Raw genomic sequence first — 17624 nt, 5'->3', positions numbered from 1 at the left:
AAAAATCGAAATAATAAAGTTTTATAGAGGAGAGGACAATGAAACTTTGGATTAATTTCTTTGACATTGCCGAGCTTTCTTGCAAGTGATATTATTCCTAACGAACACTCATTGGAAAAATCTTAGGAATAACGTCCAGGAAGCTGAGTTTCTGAACATCGGCAGTAGACCCGACAGTGGCCTAGGTGCATTTCTTCGGATTTGATGTAGATACAACCTCTTATCAACCTAACCTATGTTTTATAGTACTTAATGTTATGATGATCGGTCACCGTTACAAGTTACTTTTTGTTGATGGTTTCATATATTACAATCTAAAATATGTGGGCCTTATAACAAATCACAAAATTTGTTCTAGGTATAAACTTTTGATAAACACTTTTGATTAAGACGCACAGGGTATTTTTTTTGTTGTTTATTTTATTAAATATAAAATACACAATTATAAAACAGTTATAAATTATTAATAGTATGATGATTTGGTGCCTGTTTGATGAGGATCTTGTAGTGTATGTAAACTATTATCGTAAATGCCGGCTGGTCCAGATGGCAAATACATTTTTTCTTGTTGATGGTAGGGGTTATTGACATTTCCATGAATGTATCCGTTAGATTGCACATTATATGGATAGTAGGGATTTACAGCTGGATAAGGTCCAAGCGATTGGTAGGGAATACCATTAACATGTCCCATTGGGCTAAGTACCGGGTGGACATAATGTATTTCTACTTTCTTCTCCGGTTTTTCCTTTTCATCATGCACTATATTATGTACGAAATCATGTACGCGTGAAAATATTCCTAATGTGGGTTTTCCCGAAACTTTTACGACCAAAAGGGCAAAAAATATTAAATTAAACACTTTCATTGTCACACGTTTTTAAAATATTTGTGCGATTTCTTTTACGTTTAGACAAACACTAAGTGAGGTATTATTTTAATCATTACTTTTATGTACATATTTCAAATTTTGATAATATTTTTAGTACTAATACAAAAACGACTAAGTCGGCTTAAGCCTGAATTGAAATGTTACTATATTTTACTAACAGAACTCTTTATTACTTTAAATACCGATTTTTCTAACAACGTTTTCTAGATATCGAGAAATACTTAGGTATATACTTAGGTCCATAATCTCAAATCTCCGGTTATTGTTTAACCAGTAGATATGTATGTTATCGTCTATTTTTGTATGAAAATTGTAAGTCGATATATCAATATGAAAAAAATTAAAATGTTATTGAGAAAATGGGGGTAAATCTTATGTGTTGTTAAAAGTAATTTTTCTTGAAATTGTGATTTTCGACTTAGGCTGTTATTGCTTGTGATTAAAGATATTTTTTTCGTGAAAAATTTTAAACTAAAAGATGATTATGTCTAAAAATAAACTATTGACACAAAAAGTATCGTGATTTTTACTTTAGAAGTTTTATAGAGAGGTTCCTAAAAGCTTAAAATGTCTTATGAATCCTGAACCAACAATTTGTAATAAAGAAGTTCTAACATTTTTTGCTTGGATTTTCTTAGTAAGAAAATATAAACTCTACTTATATAAGAATTACAAGATTTATTTTTAGGTCTTGTAGTTATCAAAGAGTGAACCGGTTTTAAAATTAAAAAAAAAAAGAAACAGTTCGGACCCTGTCTTAGAATCAAAAATGCTGATAATGAAATTACAAAGCCAAATATGTTTTTTAAGAAAATTGTTTAATTTTGTGCTGATATGCTTACACGCGTTATAATTTTTTTTGTCAAGATAATAAACTCTGCTTTGTCATAAAACCGATTATAACTTTATATTTCTTCAAACTTTCTAAATCTTAAAATCCTCAGATCAAGTGGCTTCAGAGCATGTTAATAAAGTCCAATGCGAATGCCACATTCTAAAGAAGACCGAAGTTTTATCAATCTCTTTCTCTTTGACAGCAATAACATAGAAAATAACTTCTTTCCATAAAACTGAGAATTCGATTTTAAACTCCCCTTTAACATATTTCAGATAACTTTACTCCTCTGGGTCCTGTAATATATAGTATATCAACAGAGTGCTATTAATCCCAATGTATCCTTAAAAATCCTGTAGAATACTAACAACAAAATAATCACTGTTTATTGTCAGTCATTTTTGTACATTTGTTTATCCTTATAAAAATTGCGCCAATTTCCTCTTTATCTTCATTTATATTTGTTGTAGTATACATACATCCTTGTTCTCTATATATCCTACCAAGCATTAACAATTTGTAGAGAAATAAACCAATCATTGTCCTTTTTTAAAACGACATATGCAATTTGGTACGAGTTATATTCTACCTGGCATTGTTTTCATACAAGTTTTTTTTCTACATTGCTTTTCCTCTTAAATTTGTGTTTATTTGCCTTAGGATCTCTTAAAGAAACAGTTTAGGGGAATGAAACCTGCCACAGGAAAACATAAATTATTATTACACTATTTAGTTTTGCAATAACCATTTTAAAGGTATACCTTCCCTTCAAAAAATGTCATATTTTCTTTAACATGCAATAATCTTTTACTCAGGTTTTTTTAAGGATTTCAAACATTTTATTTGTATCCTTAAAGTCTGTTTGTAGCAACAACAGTAAATGAAAAAAGAAAAAAACAATGAACTCAATGACCTTTACTCAGTATGTGGTGCAAGCAGTTTATGGTATACAAAAAAATCATATTTGTTCAGCGTTCAGCCAGGATTTCTTTGCATCTTTTTTTCGTACTTTGTTGATAATGCATAAATAGATTTTGTTTTTGGCACAAATTTATTAATAATGAAATGCGTAACATCACCTTTGTTTCAATTACTACCATTTATTGTTTTAAAAATTCGTTTTACAGCAGTTGAATTAGTTCATTTAAACAGAGATTTAATCAAATTTTCAGCTGCCTTTTAATTTGTATGCTTTTTATATGGATTAATTAATAATTAACTCTTAACATAATTCGGTGAGATATTTTAAATATACATATTTTTATATAAAGTAAGTCTCTGAAAAATCTTAAAAATTAGAAATCGATTTAAAAATATTCCTTAATAGATATTTTAGGAAACTTTCTATTATAAGCATTCGTGATGGGATAAACTATTCGTGATTTTTCTTTGTTAAATTATGGCATTTGATTTCAAACTAGAAAACTCATCATGAATGCAGTAATTCGGATCATGACTTTATAAAAATAATCTAAAATTTAGATCAATCACTCACATTTTCCACCAAAAAAATTAATTTCATATGAAAAAATATAAAATCTGCTGTAGATCATTTAATAATAAAGTAAGGAAATCTTTGACACTCATAGTATTTTCCATTACAAATTTATTTTTATATGAAAAATCCAAAATCGGCCGTAGATCCTTAAATAACGCTCCAATTGAAAAAAATATAAAATCTGTGATCACTCATGTTATTCATCAAAAATTTATATTTATATGTATAATCCTTAAAATTTTATGAACTGATCCTCATAAAAGTTGATAGACCGATTCTGGTTTATATACATCTTGCTTATGTCGAAATTCATCGTTGTACACGTATTTTTAGGCCAGTACTGAGCGTTTAAGTAGAGATGACCTTATATGGGGGGAAGGGGCAATTTTGGGCCGATCCTCACTATATTTAGTAGAAAAGCTTTGGCTCATAAGGAACTTATTTGCGTCGAGTTTAAACGGTATACTCGTATTTTTAATCCCGTAATGAGCGTTAAAGTAATTTTCTGAAGGGGACCTTATATGGCGGGTAGGGTCAATTATGGACCGATCCTCATAAAATTTGGTAGAGAGATACTTTTGTGGGTCTATAGTATAACTAATATTTCGATGTGTTACAACGGAATGACAAAATCAACTAAATTTCTAAAAGAGGTTTTATATGGGAGGGAGTTATGGTCAAATATGGGCCGATCCTTATCAAATCGGTAAGAGGGATGTATTTTTATATAAAGGTTAGTTTTGTTGAATTTCATCGCTATACTAATGGTTATAAGTCAATTTTTGGATGGTTAAGCTATTTTTTAGAGGGGGGTTTGTATGGGGGCTAGGGTTAAACGACGGCCGATAATTATAATAATCGGCATGGTCATTTATGCCTATATAAAAATTAGTTGTGCCATAGATAGTAGAATATTTGACGTAGTTATGGGTTAAAAACCCCTAATCAAAGGTCAAATTTTATGGGGGCTAGGTGAAATAATGGACCGATTTCAACCATTTTCAATAGGCATCCTTGCTTGCGCACAAGATTTACATGGACAGCCAGCCGGACAGACGGACGAACATGTCTGAATCGACTCAGAAAGTGATTCGGAGTCAATCGTTATACTTTAAGGTGTGTGTAGGGCACAAACGTATAATACCCGGCTCTATCGGTTAAGAACTGCCGGACTAAGTGATCACAAAGCTCTTAAAGGAAATGGTCTAAGCTTTCTTTTGAGCAAAAAAGGCAAGAAAAACGTTAATTTCGGAAAAATAGGGGATAATTAAAAAATTTTTTTTTGAAACAATGAAGAAATTGCTTTCTGAACTCCTTTGGACAATTTTTGACCAATAGGTGAAAAGTTACACTCATTTGAATAAAACCGTGTACGATCAAAATGTCCAACTTTGACCCCCTCTAAGTCCGGCAGATCTTGACCGATAGAGTTGAAAATTTGTGACTGGCCTACTATCCCATAGTACTAATCTTGGTGGAAATTTCATCCAAATCGGAAGACATCGATTTTAAAAGTTGGGCCACTTGCACGAAATTCCCCATATACATATATAATATTTAAAAAAAAAAAGTGCTAACATCGATTTTAAAAATATTGGCAATTTAATGTCAAAAAGCTCTTAACCGTTATGTCAATACCCACATACCCGGGTATGTTTTTCATTTTTGAAGTGATATATCTCGAGATCTATATATCGTATCGGAAATTTGGACTATGCTTTCAGAGTAATGTTTTCTATATATTTTCCAAAAATTAGTTAGACATATATATATTAAACCGATTTATGACCGATTTTCTATTTTTACCTCGTGTATCAATACCCAACATACCCCGGTATGTATATAAATTATATGTCAGTTATCGGACAAAAATTAAGTTTCATTATAAATTTTTTTTTATTATTAGAATTATATATATGAAAAAAATTTAACTAAACAACAAATTTAGTTTCAAATACAGAGTCATGTGTCTATATTCATAAATTTGAATGTGATATATTTGTGGACCCTGTAACATTAACAAATATGGTCCGATTTTGATGAAATAATAATTTTTTTTTAATGTATATGACTTAGTAAAGTAAAATTATGCTGATTATAATAATTTTATTTTCATAAAAACAAAAATATTTAAGTTTAAATTTTCAAATTTTAATTTTTGACCATGATTTAGCAATTTTTTTTTGTAAAAAAGCGCCCAATGGAGGTGGTTTAAACTTAAGCATGAAATGCAAAAGTGTAAACAGCTGATGCAAAAAAATTAATACAATTTTTATAAATATAAATATTAAAATGTTCTATTTATTGATTAGTATAAATTATGCACACCCACACATTTTTTTGGTTTTAAATTTAAGTTTTCATTAATTTTCCTATTAAATTTACAATTGTCTTCTTCTTTTTTATAAAACATGCATTGTTTTGATAACAAACAGTGACATTTTCTGTTGTTTTGTATGGCAACACTTCGAAGTTTAATCTTGTACTCAAAAACATCAAAGAGGATTAACATCAGATTAAATTTATGATTAGATTAACTAATCAGATTATTAATTGGCATTTGATTGCCAGCTCAAAACCCCGCTCTAAGAAAACTTTAAAGAAAAATTGTTAAAATTTAATGGTTTGTGATCAAAAACTGTTTAATTTATATATACAGACGTTTTATTAAATTAGTTTTTATAATTATCTGAATTATACACTAGAAATGTATAAAAAGATGATATAGCCATATAAATTGTATGACATACCCGGGTATGTTGGGTATTGATGTACGTAATTTTGCTCGGGTATAGACAAGACGGTTAAAGGAAATTGTGTAAGCTTTCTTTTAAGTAAAAAAAAAAAAAAAAAAAAAAAAACGACCATTGTGAAAAAAGAGAAAATTAAGTGCTAAATAAAAAACAAAATTATTAAAAAAAAATAAAAAAAACTTTTTTTTGGAAACAATGAAGAAAAAGCTATCCGAACTCCTTTGGACAATTTTTGTTAGGATCAATTGGTGAAAAGTTACACTGATTTGAATAAAACCCTGTATGACCAAAATGTCCAACTTTGACCTCTGAATCCGGCAGTTCTTAAGCGATAGAGCTGAAAATTTATATCTGGCCTACTATTCCATAGTACTAACCTTGGTCCAACTTTGACCTCTGAATCCAGCAGTTCTTAAGCGATAAAGCTGAAAATTTATATCTGGCCTACTATCCCATAGTACCTTGGTGCAAATTTCATCCAAATCGGAAGACATCGATTTTAAAAGTTGGGCCACTTACACGAAATTTCTCTATATAATATTTAGTGAGTTAAAATAAAACTCTTTGAATAAATTGTCTCGATATAAAATGGCATTTTTCTTGGAAAATTAAAATTATCACAGATTTTAGCGAGATTCACATTTACAACATTATTTAAGGATATACAGCTGATTTTAGTATTTTTATATAAAAATACAGCGTCTGTTTGATATGACGTAGTAGTACGTCATCTATATAATAAGAGCTTAGAACGAATGATTGTTCATCATATTGTGTTTTTAAATTTTTATAATTTACGCGTGAGATTGTAGCCTTAATTTTTAATTATTTGCATATGCCCTAGATTGTTATAAACAATATTTTGACATTGAACATATATTTCGATTATATACATACTATATGAACTTCCTGAACACATAATCAATAAAAATGAAAGTGAAAATATTTTGCACTGTGGTGTGAATGCTAGAAAAAGTACTAAATGAAGAATAACAATCACAATGGTTTCAATTTCGTAATTTTAATTTCTATCAATTCTTATAATAACAACATATTACGGTAAAAAATTATTTAAGATAAGTGGGGTGGGCTTTTTTTAACATTATTGTAATAATAAATATTTATAATTTTTGGCAATAAAAGTGACTTCTTACGTGAAACGCAACACCCATTACTAAAGATTTAGTCAAAACGGTTGAATACTCTATTTATTTACAAAAATTTTCATGTTTTCATTGTTATGGACCATATCCAGCACAACCTTTTTGGCCAATTCTCTATTTAATTTCTATATAAAAAATTTCTAATTAAAAAAAAAAAAAATTTCAATCGAAAAATTTCAAATATTAATTTTTTAACATTATTATGTGCTTCAAACGCGATGTTCAAAACTACTTTTGCAGTGATAGATCCATATTTTTTTTAAATACAATAATTAATCTTATTTAGCTCAGATTTGTAAGAACATTCTTATCCTCTTATACCACGGTTTATATATATTGTCTGATTAATCTTGGGAAATTTATAAAAAAAACCCCAATAACAAATCTTATCAAATTTCAAGGTTATATTTAATATACTATAAAAACTTGTTCGAAATAATCTGAAGCTTTAGTCTTGTTCTAAACTTTTCAAAATAAATCAATAGTGAATAACAATTTAAATATCAGACATCATGAAAATAATAACTATTGCTCTAATTATTGGATTATTGAGTGTGGCGGCAAAAGCTAAGCCAACATTTGATGTTATAGCGGATATTATACACGATTTGGTACATGATCCAAATCAACCAGCAAATCATAGGCCACCACAATATGGATATAATGGGGCATACAACCAAAACGCTTACAATCGTCCAGCCTACAATCAGGCTGGTTATGGTTACAATCAAAGACCTCTTCATCAAGGGGTAGCTGGTGGCTATCAACATAATTCACCAAATGGTTACTACCCGAATAATCATCAAGTAGGCTATTATCCACCTAATGCATCCGGAAATTATGGACCTAGTGCAGTATATGATAATCAGGGTTATTACAAAGGACCTCCATATGCCGGGAATCACCCAAATGGTTATAATTATAATAATGGTTATACGAATCCTCCTCCACAGTATGGTTACAAAAATCGTGGTTATTAGAATGTATTTTAATGTAGTAAATAAATTGCAAGTATTTTTAGTGTAATTAAAAAACGTTAATTAATTCGAGTTATTTTTATTTATGGTTGAAATTTTTTTTCGAAAAACTCCTATAAACAACTAGGAAACTATAGTCGGGCATGGCCGACCATATGGTAGCCTACACCATGAGTATATTTTAAAAATTATTTATTTTGCATGAAGAACCTTTAATGTTGAATTTTATCCTAATTCCGATGTATTTAAGTGTTATTGATGAAAAACCAATTCTTTAAAAGAGGCTTTATATGGGAGTTGGGGTCAAGCATGGTCCGATCCTCATAAAATTTAGAGGAGGAGGGATATATTTTTATATAAAAGTTATTTACGTTGAATTTTATTGCGATACTAATGGTTATAAGTCAATTTTGGACGTTTAAGACATTTTTAAAGGGGGGCTTGGGTCAAATATCGGCTGATCATAACAAAAATCTGCACTGTCATATAAAACTCAGTGCTTATGCCGATGTTTAGAGAGATATATTTGACATAGTTATGGCATACAAATCCCAAATCGGGAGCTTCGGTTTTATGGGGCCTACAATTTTCAATAGGCTTCGTCCCTGTGCCGAAAAACACGCTAGGTCCAAATTTTAACAAAATATATTGAAAATTGCGGCCTGTACCTTGCGCACAAAGTTTACATTGACAGCCAGCCGGACGGATGGATGGAGGGACAAGTCTTAATCGACGCAGAAAGCGATTCTGAGTCGATCGGCATACTTTAAGGTGGCTGTAGGTCCAATATTTTTGTGTGTTACAAACATCGGCACAAACGTATAATATCCCCCCCCACTATAGTTGTGTAGGGTATAAAAAAAAGAGTTATCGAAATGATAACAGATTTTCCTTGTTTTCTATATTGATCGTTTTTTTTAAATCGACGGCAGACTTTAATTTTTTCATTAAAATTTTTTTTCGATGGCAAATTGAAGTTATGCGTTTGTGCTGATGTTTGTGACGCACCCACCTTAAAGTATAGCAATCGGTACATGTTCGTCCAGCTGGCAGAATTTCAATTTTTTAAGATATTTTGATGGATTTTGAACAATAAATGTTTTTCCAAGGACGAAGCCTATTGAAAATGGTTGATATCGGCAAATTATTTGACCTAGCCAGACCTTCCGATTTGGGCTTTTTAACTCATACTATATTTAAAAGATTAAGACCCAAATAATATTATTACACATATCAAATTAAATAAATATAAGAAAAGTTATATTTAGCTTGGAACACAGCTGTTTTTTGATAATTATTCTAAAAAGCTTTTATTTAAATACAAATACAGGTACACTATTTTATATAATTTATCTTAATAAATATATTTTTAGAGTTAAATGCATTTATTTTTAAAACACACATATGGACAAGAGATTCCAAGAACTCTACAGATTTTTTAATGTAAGAAAACTAAGCATTTTATTTTTAATTAAGATTATCACAACATTTTAATTAATTTTTTTAATAAATATATTCCACATCTTTTTTCGGATCATGTGAATCAACTGCACCTCCGCCAGTTGTATCGGTGGGTGCTGTCGGAATGGTAGGATTATAGGTTGGTGTATTTGACCAACCATAATAGGGATAGTGTACACCCGTTAGCGAAGGCTGATATACAACTCCTGTATTGGGATATTGTGATTGTGGATAATAGTAGTAATGAGGATATACAGCTGATCCGGTACTGACAGGTTGTTGGCCGACATAGACAGGTACCGCTACCGGTAAACGAACACCAATTATTGGAGCTTTATCCAATGGTTTTAAAGTGTTACCGTTACAAAGCGTTAGTGCTAAAAGCATAATGCCGACACTAAGGAAAACATTCTGTAAATCCATTATCGAATTATTACGTTTGATGTGTTGGAGTTTTAAAAAACAACTGAAGTATCAATAATTGGAAATTTGTTTATATTTATTCAATTGTACATATTTCAGGTATTTATTTATATACTACAGATCAACAACAAAAAATGAACTGATAACCTTTCATATGCGTTTATTCTTAAACCGCAAAACATACCGAAACTTTGTATGACACATTTATAATCTCATTTATATATTATTAAAATTTCATTATTAATCACACTCATCATTTATTTGGAAATCGATATATGATTTAATAGCCTGCGAAACAACAAAATGAATTTGCAGAAAAATATTTCAAATCTTTATGTTGGGAGAGTGTAAAATATAGAATGAGTGTATAAGGTGTTTTCCCTATTTTATAAAAACAAAAATAAAATCAATGCATATTTTTTAAAATTTTGTAAGATATGTACTATCCCAGTAAAAACTTTCATTACAAAATAAGGGTTAAAATGCTAAAAAAAAAATAAATAATGAAAATAAAAAATCATCCGTTTAAAAAAAATCATCCAACGAACATCTCATGCTAAAGCTTTATAAACAATGTCTAAGTCAACTCAAATTGTCCATTTACAAAAACAAAATCTGGCGTTAAAGCGTGATTTGAATTAAATCATAACGAAACGCTACGAACATTAAACGTCAGAGTAAATAAAAAATTGTAGGTAATAAAACTACGAAATACAAATAAAGAACTGTTAAACTACAATAAAATAATAACAAAAAAAAAAAAACGAAAAAAAAATTAATGCAAATTGTAAGAATTTTAAAATTAAGACATGTAAACAACGTTAACCCATTTTTTCGCAAAATATCGATTCACCACAGAATTAAATATGTTAAAAAATAATGAGTACATTTAATTTTAATGCTAGAAATTCAAATTTATTGATGAAAATTTTTAACAAAGCTAGCAGTAAGATAAAATGTCAGTTCCATCAAAGAAAGAATTGAGACTGTATATTTTAGACAATTTTCTCATAATTGAATTTCATTCGAACCTGAATTTCATTCAAATTTAAATTGCAATTTTCAAAGTGAATTCTTTGAAATTGATGAAAATTTTAAATATATTCTCAAATTGTTCTAATTGGTAATTAACTTAAAATAAAACTAAAACAAGTAAGAGTTCTATATTCGCGTTTGCCGTATCGTATATACCCTTCAGCATAGTTTGTTTAAAAAGTTTAATTTTATAAAATTTCAATTTATTTCATTTTTCCCGACTCTACTATTACTGTAGTAATAACAAAACAATATAACGATAACTAACGCAGAACGAAACAAAATAAAAACAGCAAAATACGCAAAACAATCACCATTTCAATTCGAATCGAAATTTTGGCAACTTTGGTATTGTGCATTTTGATTCGAAGCTCCGTCATTGAAATGACAACTTACAAAAACGTATTTACGATCGTAATGCAGAATACACGCAATCGTAAAGCATTGAAATAAAATGGAATTGCTTCTTATTTTTCTTACGATTCCGTTTTTTTCTTGGAATACAATTTTTCGATCGTAGCGTAACTGAATGCGGAAACGTAATCGAAATGCAGAATAGGGGTGAATAAAAGTAACCAACACGTACTTTTTTCCAATAAGTAATGTTGTTGTTGTTTTTTTGTCACAGCATGCAAAAAATTCTGTTTTTTTTTGTGATAAAATTTTAGAAATTGTCTCGAATTTTTGCTCATATCTCCGTTATTTATGGACGGATTTTGTTGATTTTAAATAGGAAACTTCTCGAAAGCATGTCTAATTATTAAAGATATTTAAGGTCTTCAGAAAATTTATTTCAACATACACACAGACGGACATGGCTTAATCGACACCGCTTTCTATAAATATCCAGAATATTGTATATACTTTATTGTGTCTGAAAATTATATTGTGGAAATTACAAACGGAATGACAAACTTACCACCATTATCTCAATGTCTGGTTATATTTTATCGTAAGGTTAAATTGACAGTTTTCATACAAAAATTATTTTAACCGGCAGAATATCTACCGGTTAAACGATAACCGAAGTTGGTGTTAACGGGGGTTATATACATATATATCATTCTCACGAAGGTGAAGGATATCGATATATTTTTATGAATTTTCAGAAATAACTTTAATAGTTTTCAAAATGATATGATGTGAAAAAAATCGATAACTTTCGATGTGATAAAATTCGTACATTTGTCTACAAAAGGGATTTCAAAAAGAAGAAAGGTCGATCTTTATCGATGTTGCGATTAGGGATATAAGAAAGGAGTTTGAAAGGAGGGTGTCTGGTACATCAGGTCCCAAAAATTATAGCTGGGCCTTTACAGTCTCTAAAAACTAACATAATACTGCTAAGTTGTATCGAACATAGATTTGTTTATAATGCTCTCTTAGCCCTATATGGCTAAGAGAGCATTACAAACATGAGCACATTTGCCTCCCTCACTATGGAGAGGATATAATCCATCAAAATTTTATGAAAAATCCTAAGTCCCGGTTCAAATCTTGTCGCTTTTTCAGTTTACAGAAGAGAGGGGGAAAGAAGAATGGTAATTTTTCTTCTTTTTCTCCAAAAACTTAAAATTTGAGCACAAAAGTTGCTAGAGGTATTCTAAATATGGACATTTGGCTAGCTTAATCTTGGCCGTTGTTGAAAAAATTTGTATTACATAATTCATTCCTTTCATTAATAAATATTTTAAATTTAGCCCGTTAGCACGTTAAAGATTAAAAACATTAAAGACTACAACAAATTCATTTCTAGATGAACTCCCGTATAAAAAGGTTAAAATGAATACAAGAATACAAATGAATCATTTAATTTAAAGAATTAAGGTTCTAAAAAAACAATAATGAAAACCATTACAAAAACTTAAATTCAAGACAATATTTTTTAGCAATAAAATTATTTTTTATTCATTTATTTCTTTTCTCTCACTGTTCCCTTTTGCAAGCTCTTTCGCACTTTTAAAGTTTTGTATAAATATGAGTCTTTTAAAAGGCGTTTAAGAAGTTTTTAGCAAACCTTGAACATAGAAAGAACCTTAACACGCAAAATACAAAGAAAATATATATTAAAAAAATATAACAAACTAAGAAAGAAACATGAACTTTTTAAAGTTTTTATATATTTTCCTAATAATATGCAGCGGTTTATTTGATATTTCTACAAAAGGATTTGATACCCAATTGGCCACAGCTTTAAAAATACCCAATTTTGGTTATGGTTTTTATGGTAGCAGCAATCGTAACAATCGTGGTGATCGTAAAGTGAAAGGACGTACCTATAAACAAATTGCCCGTATTGCCAATCCACATCAATATTCCAGGCGTAATAGACCATTTCCCGGACAACCCTTTCATCCTCAAGGAAAACCATAATTTTAAGAAATATTTTTTGAATCTATGAATTTATGTGATATTATTGTATATTATGTAAAATAAATTATATTTAAGTTTCTTTAAAAAATATGTGTTTTAAATATTTGACGTGCCTCCTAGTGATTGTATTATTATTATTATGTGAAAAAAACCTAAATAATTTGTTAATTATGTATGTTTATGAGTGTTCATTTCATTATATAAATTTTGTAGTAAATTGCACATTGATTCATATTAGTCACGTTTTAATAAAAAAATGTGTTGTACCAGATACAAAAAACTTTGTATTTAAATAAGTTATCAATCATTTTTATTATCCCTTAAAATATAATTAAATAAAAACTTTTTTTCTGCTTTAAAAACCAACATTTTTGATTTCAAAAATAATAAATAATGATTAATCAGAACTCATCTTTACATCATGTATTTTTGTTTATTTTTGGGAACAATTATATTTAAATATAAATATTTTAACTAAAAGTCGATAAAAATGTTACAGAAAGTCCTAAATGGAATTGTTTTGGAGAATAAAATAAAATGATTTTGAAATGGAAAAGTACGATTTCTAAATATGTTACACGAATAAAGTGACCCTAGTTTTAAAATCGATGTCTTCCAATTAAAAAAAAAAATGGAAACAAAAATGGACAATTTTTGCTAGTAGGTGAGGTATGAGATATGACCAAAATGTCCAACTTTGACCCCCTCTAACACCGGCAGTTCTTGACCGATAGTACTAACAAATATCATAAAAATCATTTTTTAAGTTGGGTCACTTGGCACGCATTGTAATTAGACCTTTATAATTTCTTCTTTAAATTGGTTATTATTATCAAACAAAAAACGCTGAGAAAAGTACTAGTTCTAAAACTGTCATAAATAAGGTTCTTAGGTACTTAGATCTAATTCTGTGGGTGGTAAATTCAAACAAAAATCATTTATAAAAAACTGGTTTCAGAGTCGTTCCATAGAATGAACGTAGACTCCATAACGCTTCCACACAATCAGTTCCGAACAAAAATCTTTGGTCTCAACTCTAAAGTAGAACAGGTATGTGTTCTTCTGCATTCGCGAATATATCAATACATAATTCTAAATAAATTTCAAGTTCATTTTTAAACAAAATCTTAATCTTCTAGTTAGTCAAAGTTATGTGGTAGTTCTCTAGGCGCAAACAGACAAGTAGAGTCGTTTGACACAAAAAAAATATATTTTTCTAAATTCTGTGCTAATTCCGATCTGGCCTCAGATTTCTCAATCACACCACTTTTTCGAGATATCGAGTGATAAAGTTTGAAAAACCCTCGTTTTCGGCCATATTTGAGACGTTTTAATACCGTGAAGAAATCTTTATTTATAAAACCTGTTATGGCATCTGAAAGCCTAATCGAAAAAGCAAAAATCTATGAAAAAGGATAAGCATTTATATTAAAGTCTTTTTGACGACATTACAAAGATGCTTTCAGTTACAACGTCACACTTTTTCGAAAACCTTATGTGTTGGAGAATTTCTGATTCGAGTTTAGTGCAATGCAATCCTTTAGAAAGGTATACTTTAGTTTTTGGGTTTCAATCAAATGTAAACCGATTTTCAATACCAAACAAACTGCATCAATATAGAACATCAATAGCTCCTCACATGAGTAGATCTTCTTAGAATGTAATAGGAACTTTTGTGGATCTAAGAAAATATACCTCCCTCTTTCATTATAAATTTTTCTACGCCATGAGTATTCACTATGTTATCTGAAATTCCCTAGTTTTCTCATTTTTTGATCGGGGTCGGGAAAAGTTTCGAAACCATTTGTCACTTTTATATCATTTTGAAAAGATAAGTTTTCTATAGATAATGATTCCGTTGTAACTAAAAACGAAATTTTAAATTTTAAACCAATCCAGGCACAACTCCTTCAACTTGGACTTTTAATTCATCTGATCACTAAAGTTGTTTCGAAATATATTAATAAAAATATTTACCCCCTCATTCATAAATGATTTATTGTAGGAATTTTGTATGGAAATTGTGCTTAATAAATCAAAAATAAACAATTAAAATCTTAAGGGGGTAAGGTAATACTGTAAATCTGAGATATAATGAATTACATTGGAGAATAAATCTCTCCAAAAATAAAATAGCTGTCGATTTTTTTTCACTATTTTCTTTAGCATTGTTTATCTATCAAAATCTTAATTGTTTAATAAGCCTTAACGGTTTTAAAGTTTAAAATCTCTTTCAAAATAAAAATTATAACAAAAATTGATACGTACCACTTACCACCATTCATACAATCATTCAGCCATTAAACTAATCATCTCTCTCATGTAAGAGCCATGACAATGGCCGTGTTGTATTCAAGAAGTTAACCATTTACAAATGCGCAGTCTTTGCGCGAAGACGTGATTTGAATTTAAAGTTAGCAAATAAATCGGATGTCTGATTTTAAACCACAAAAACAAAAAGTTGGAAAAAAGCTGTAAAAATATAATCAAATTATAAAAAAATGAGAATTAAATAAAAGAAAATAAAACAAAAACAAAATTATTGCAAATTTTAAGAACTTAAAAATTGAATCATGATGAAAACAAAACCTCATGCAAATTACAAAGTGAATCATTGAATACTAAATACAACAATAATGTTTGTATCTGTTTAGAAACCGTTACAAAAAGTGTTTCAAATTGTATTTGCAAATTGATTTTAAAGAACATTTTATATAAATTGTATTTTATTTTTTTTTGTACTCACATTATGTACATATAAATACAACTATTGCAGATAAAATAGCATCCAGTTGAGAACAGACTTTGATTAAGTCAAGAACTTTTATAGCGACAACAAAACTTAACGATTTAAAGTAGAATTATCAAAACGGAAACATGCTACTTTTAAAGATTTCTTATTTACTATGTGTCATCATATTGTGCAGTGATTTATGTGCCGGTGTATTCTTGCCTCTGCTGAAGGGATTAAAGAAAAAACTCATTTACGGCAGTTATGCTCCCAGTTATGGCTATCGAACTCCCCACATAGCTGGTTATGGTTATGGTGGCGGCTATTATGGTGGTTATGGCCAATCTTCTTATGGAAATTATTATTCTGGTGCCAAACCTTATTATCCTCGTCGTCATCGTGGTGGTCGTAAACGTACTGGACGTACTTATAGTGATATTGCACGTGTTATTAATCCAAATCCTTATGCTTTTGTTGGCAGACGACCATATCCAGCTCAGCCTTTCTATCCTCAAGGATAATTACGAATGTCGGCTATTATATTTGTATATGTATGTGTATTTATGTGATAATTGTAAATTAGAATTAAAAAAAAAAATTGTATAATTTAACTGCCAAAATTGTTTTAATTGTTGCGAAATTAGTGTGAAGTGTGAAGAAAAAGTGAATTTAGATTGATTAAGTTAATCTTCGGGTGTATAAAATATGTTTAAATTATAAAAGAAGTTAAAACTATAGTATAAAACTGGACACATGAGCAGCGCTGAGTCCGAATCCGTTCTTGTCTGAAAGTTCTATTAGCTTTAAATGAAAGGTTCTTGTTATATTGCCCCTTGAGATATTTTAACCTAAATGAACGCAAAAAAAAGTTCAAAACATTTTGCAGGTTATATCTAAGCAAATTAAAGATACATATGGGCAATTGTGAGTCAAGTGACCCAATTTTTAAAATCGTTGTCTTCCGATTTGGAAAAATAGGGGAAAATTAAGTGCCAAACGTTGAAAAAATCTTATTCTGAAGTTAAAAATTATAATTTTTTTATAGATATCCCACTCGCATCCCATTATGGGAATATAAAGGCCTTCAAGGAAGTTTAAAAAAAATAAAATTATTTAAAAAAAATATTTTTTTTTTGAAAACAGTGAAGAAATAGCTATCTGAACTCCTTTCGACAATTTTTGCTAGGACCAATAGGTGAAAAGTTACACTCATTTGAATAAAACCCTGTATGACCAAAATGTCCAATTTTGACCCTCACTAACTCCGGCAGTTCTTGACCGATAGAGCTGAAAATTTGTGGAAGGAACATATGTATGTAAGTCGAAGTGTTTTACGTGAACACCTTCCCTGTTGGTATTATTCCTACTTTTACAAGCACAGGGTAAGCAACCACAGGCCAACCAACTCACCACAATCGGTCAATATACAAGAACTTTGTTCAAGTTCTCGAGCTATCTACCATTGGTACCCCGTTGCGTAACT

General features: G+C 29.5%; 2 protein-coding genes across 2 annotated transcripts; both read left to right on the top strand.

Annotated features, from left to right (window-relative positions):
* Positions 1-7653: 7653 nt before the first annotated feature.
* LOC119603110 (abscisic acid and environmental stress-inducible protein-like) lies at positions 7654-8121 on the top strand. The gene has a single exon (XM_037955004.1). It carries the CDS (start codon positions 7654-7656, stop codon positions 8119-8121), a length of 468 nt encoding a protein of 155 aa, XP_037810932.1.
* Positions 8122-16177: 8056 nt separating this feature from the next.
* Positions 16178-16752, top strand: LOC119603122. Its single transcript, XM_037955020.1, has one exon. The coding sequence runs from the start codon at positions 16288-16290 to the stop codon at positions 16660-16662; it is 375 nt and encodes a 124-aa protein (XP_037810948.1). The 5' UTR covers positions 16178-16287; the 3' UTR covers positions 16663-16752.
* The last annotated feature ends 872 nt before the right edge of the window (positions 16753-17624 follow it).

The sequence above is a fragment of the Lucilia sericata genome, unplaced genomic scaffold (genome assembly GCF_015586225.1).
Source record: "Lucilia sericata isolate MDLA Ls3-8-SP2 unplaced genomic scaffold, ASM1558622v1 Contig000274F_arrow, whole genome shotgun sequence".
In the NCBI taxonomy this organism is placed as follows: Eukaryota; Metazoa; Arthropoda; class Insecta; order Diptera; family Calliphoridae; genus Lucilia; species Lucilia sericata.
This window is presented reverse-complemented; position numbering and strand designations above follow the sequence as displayed.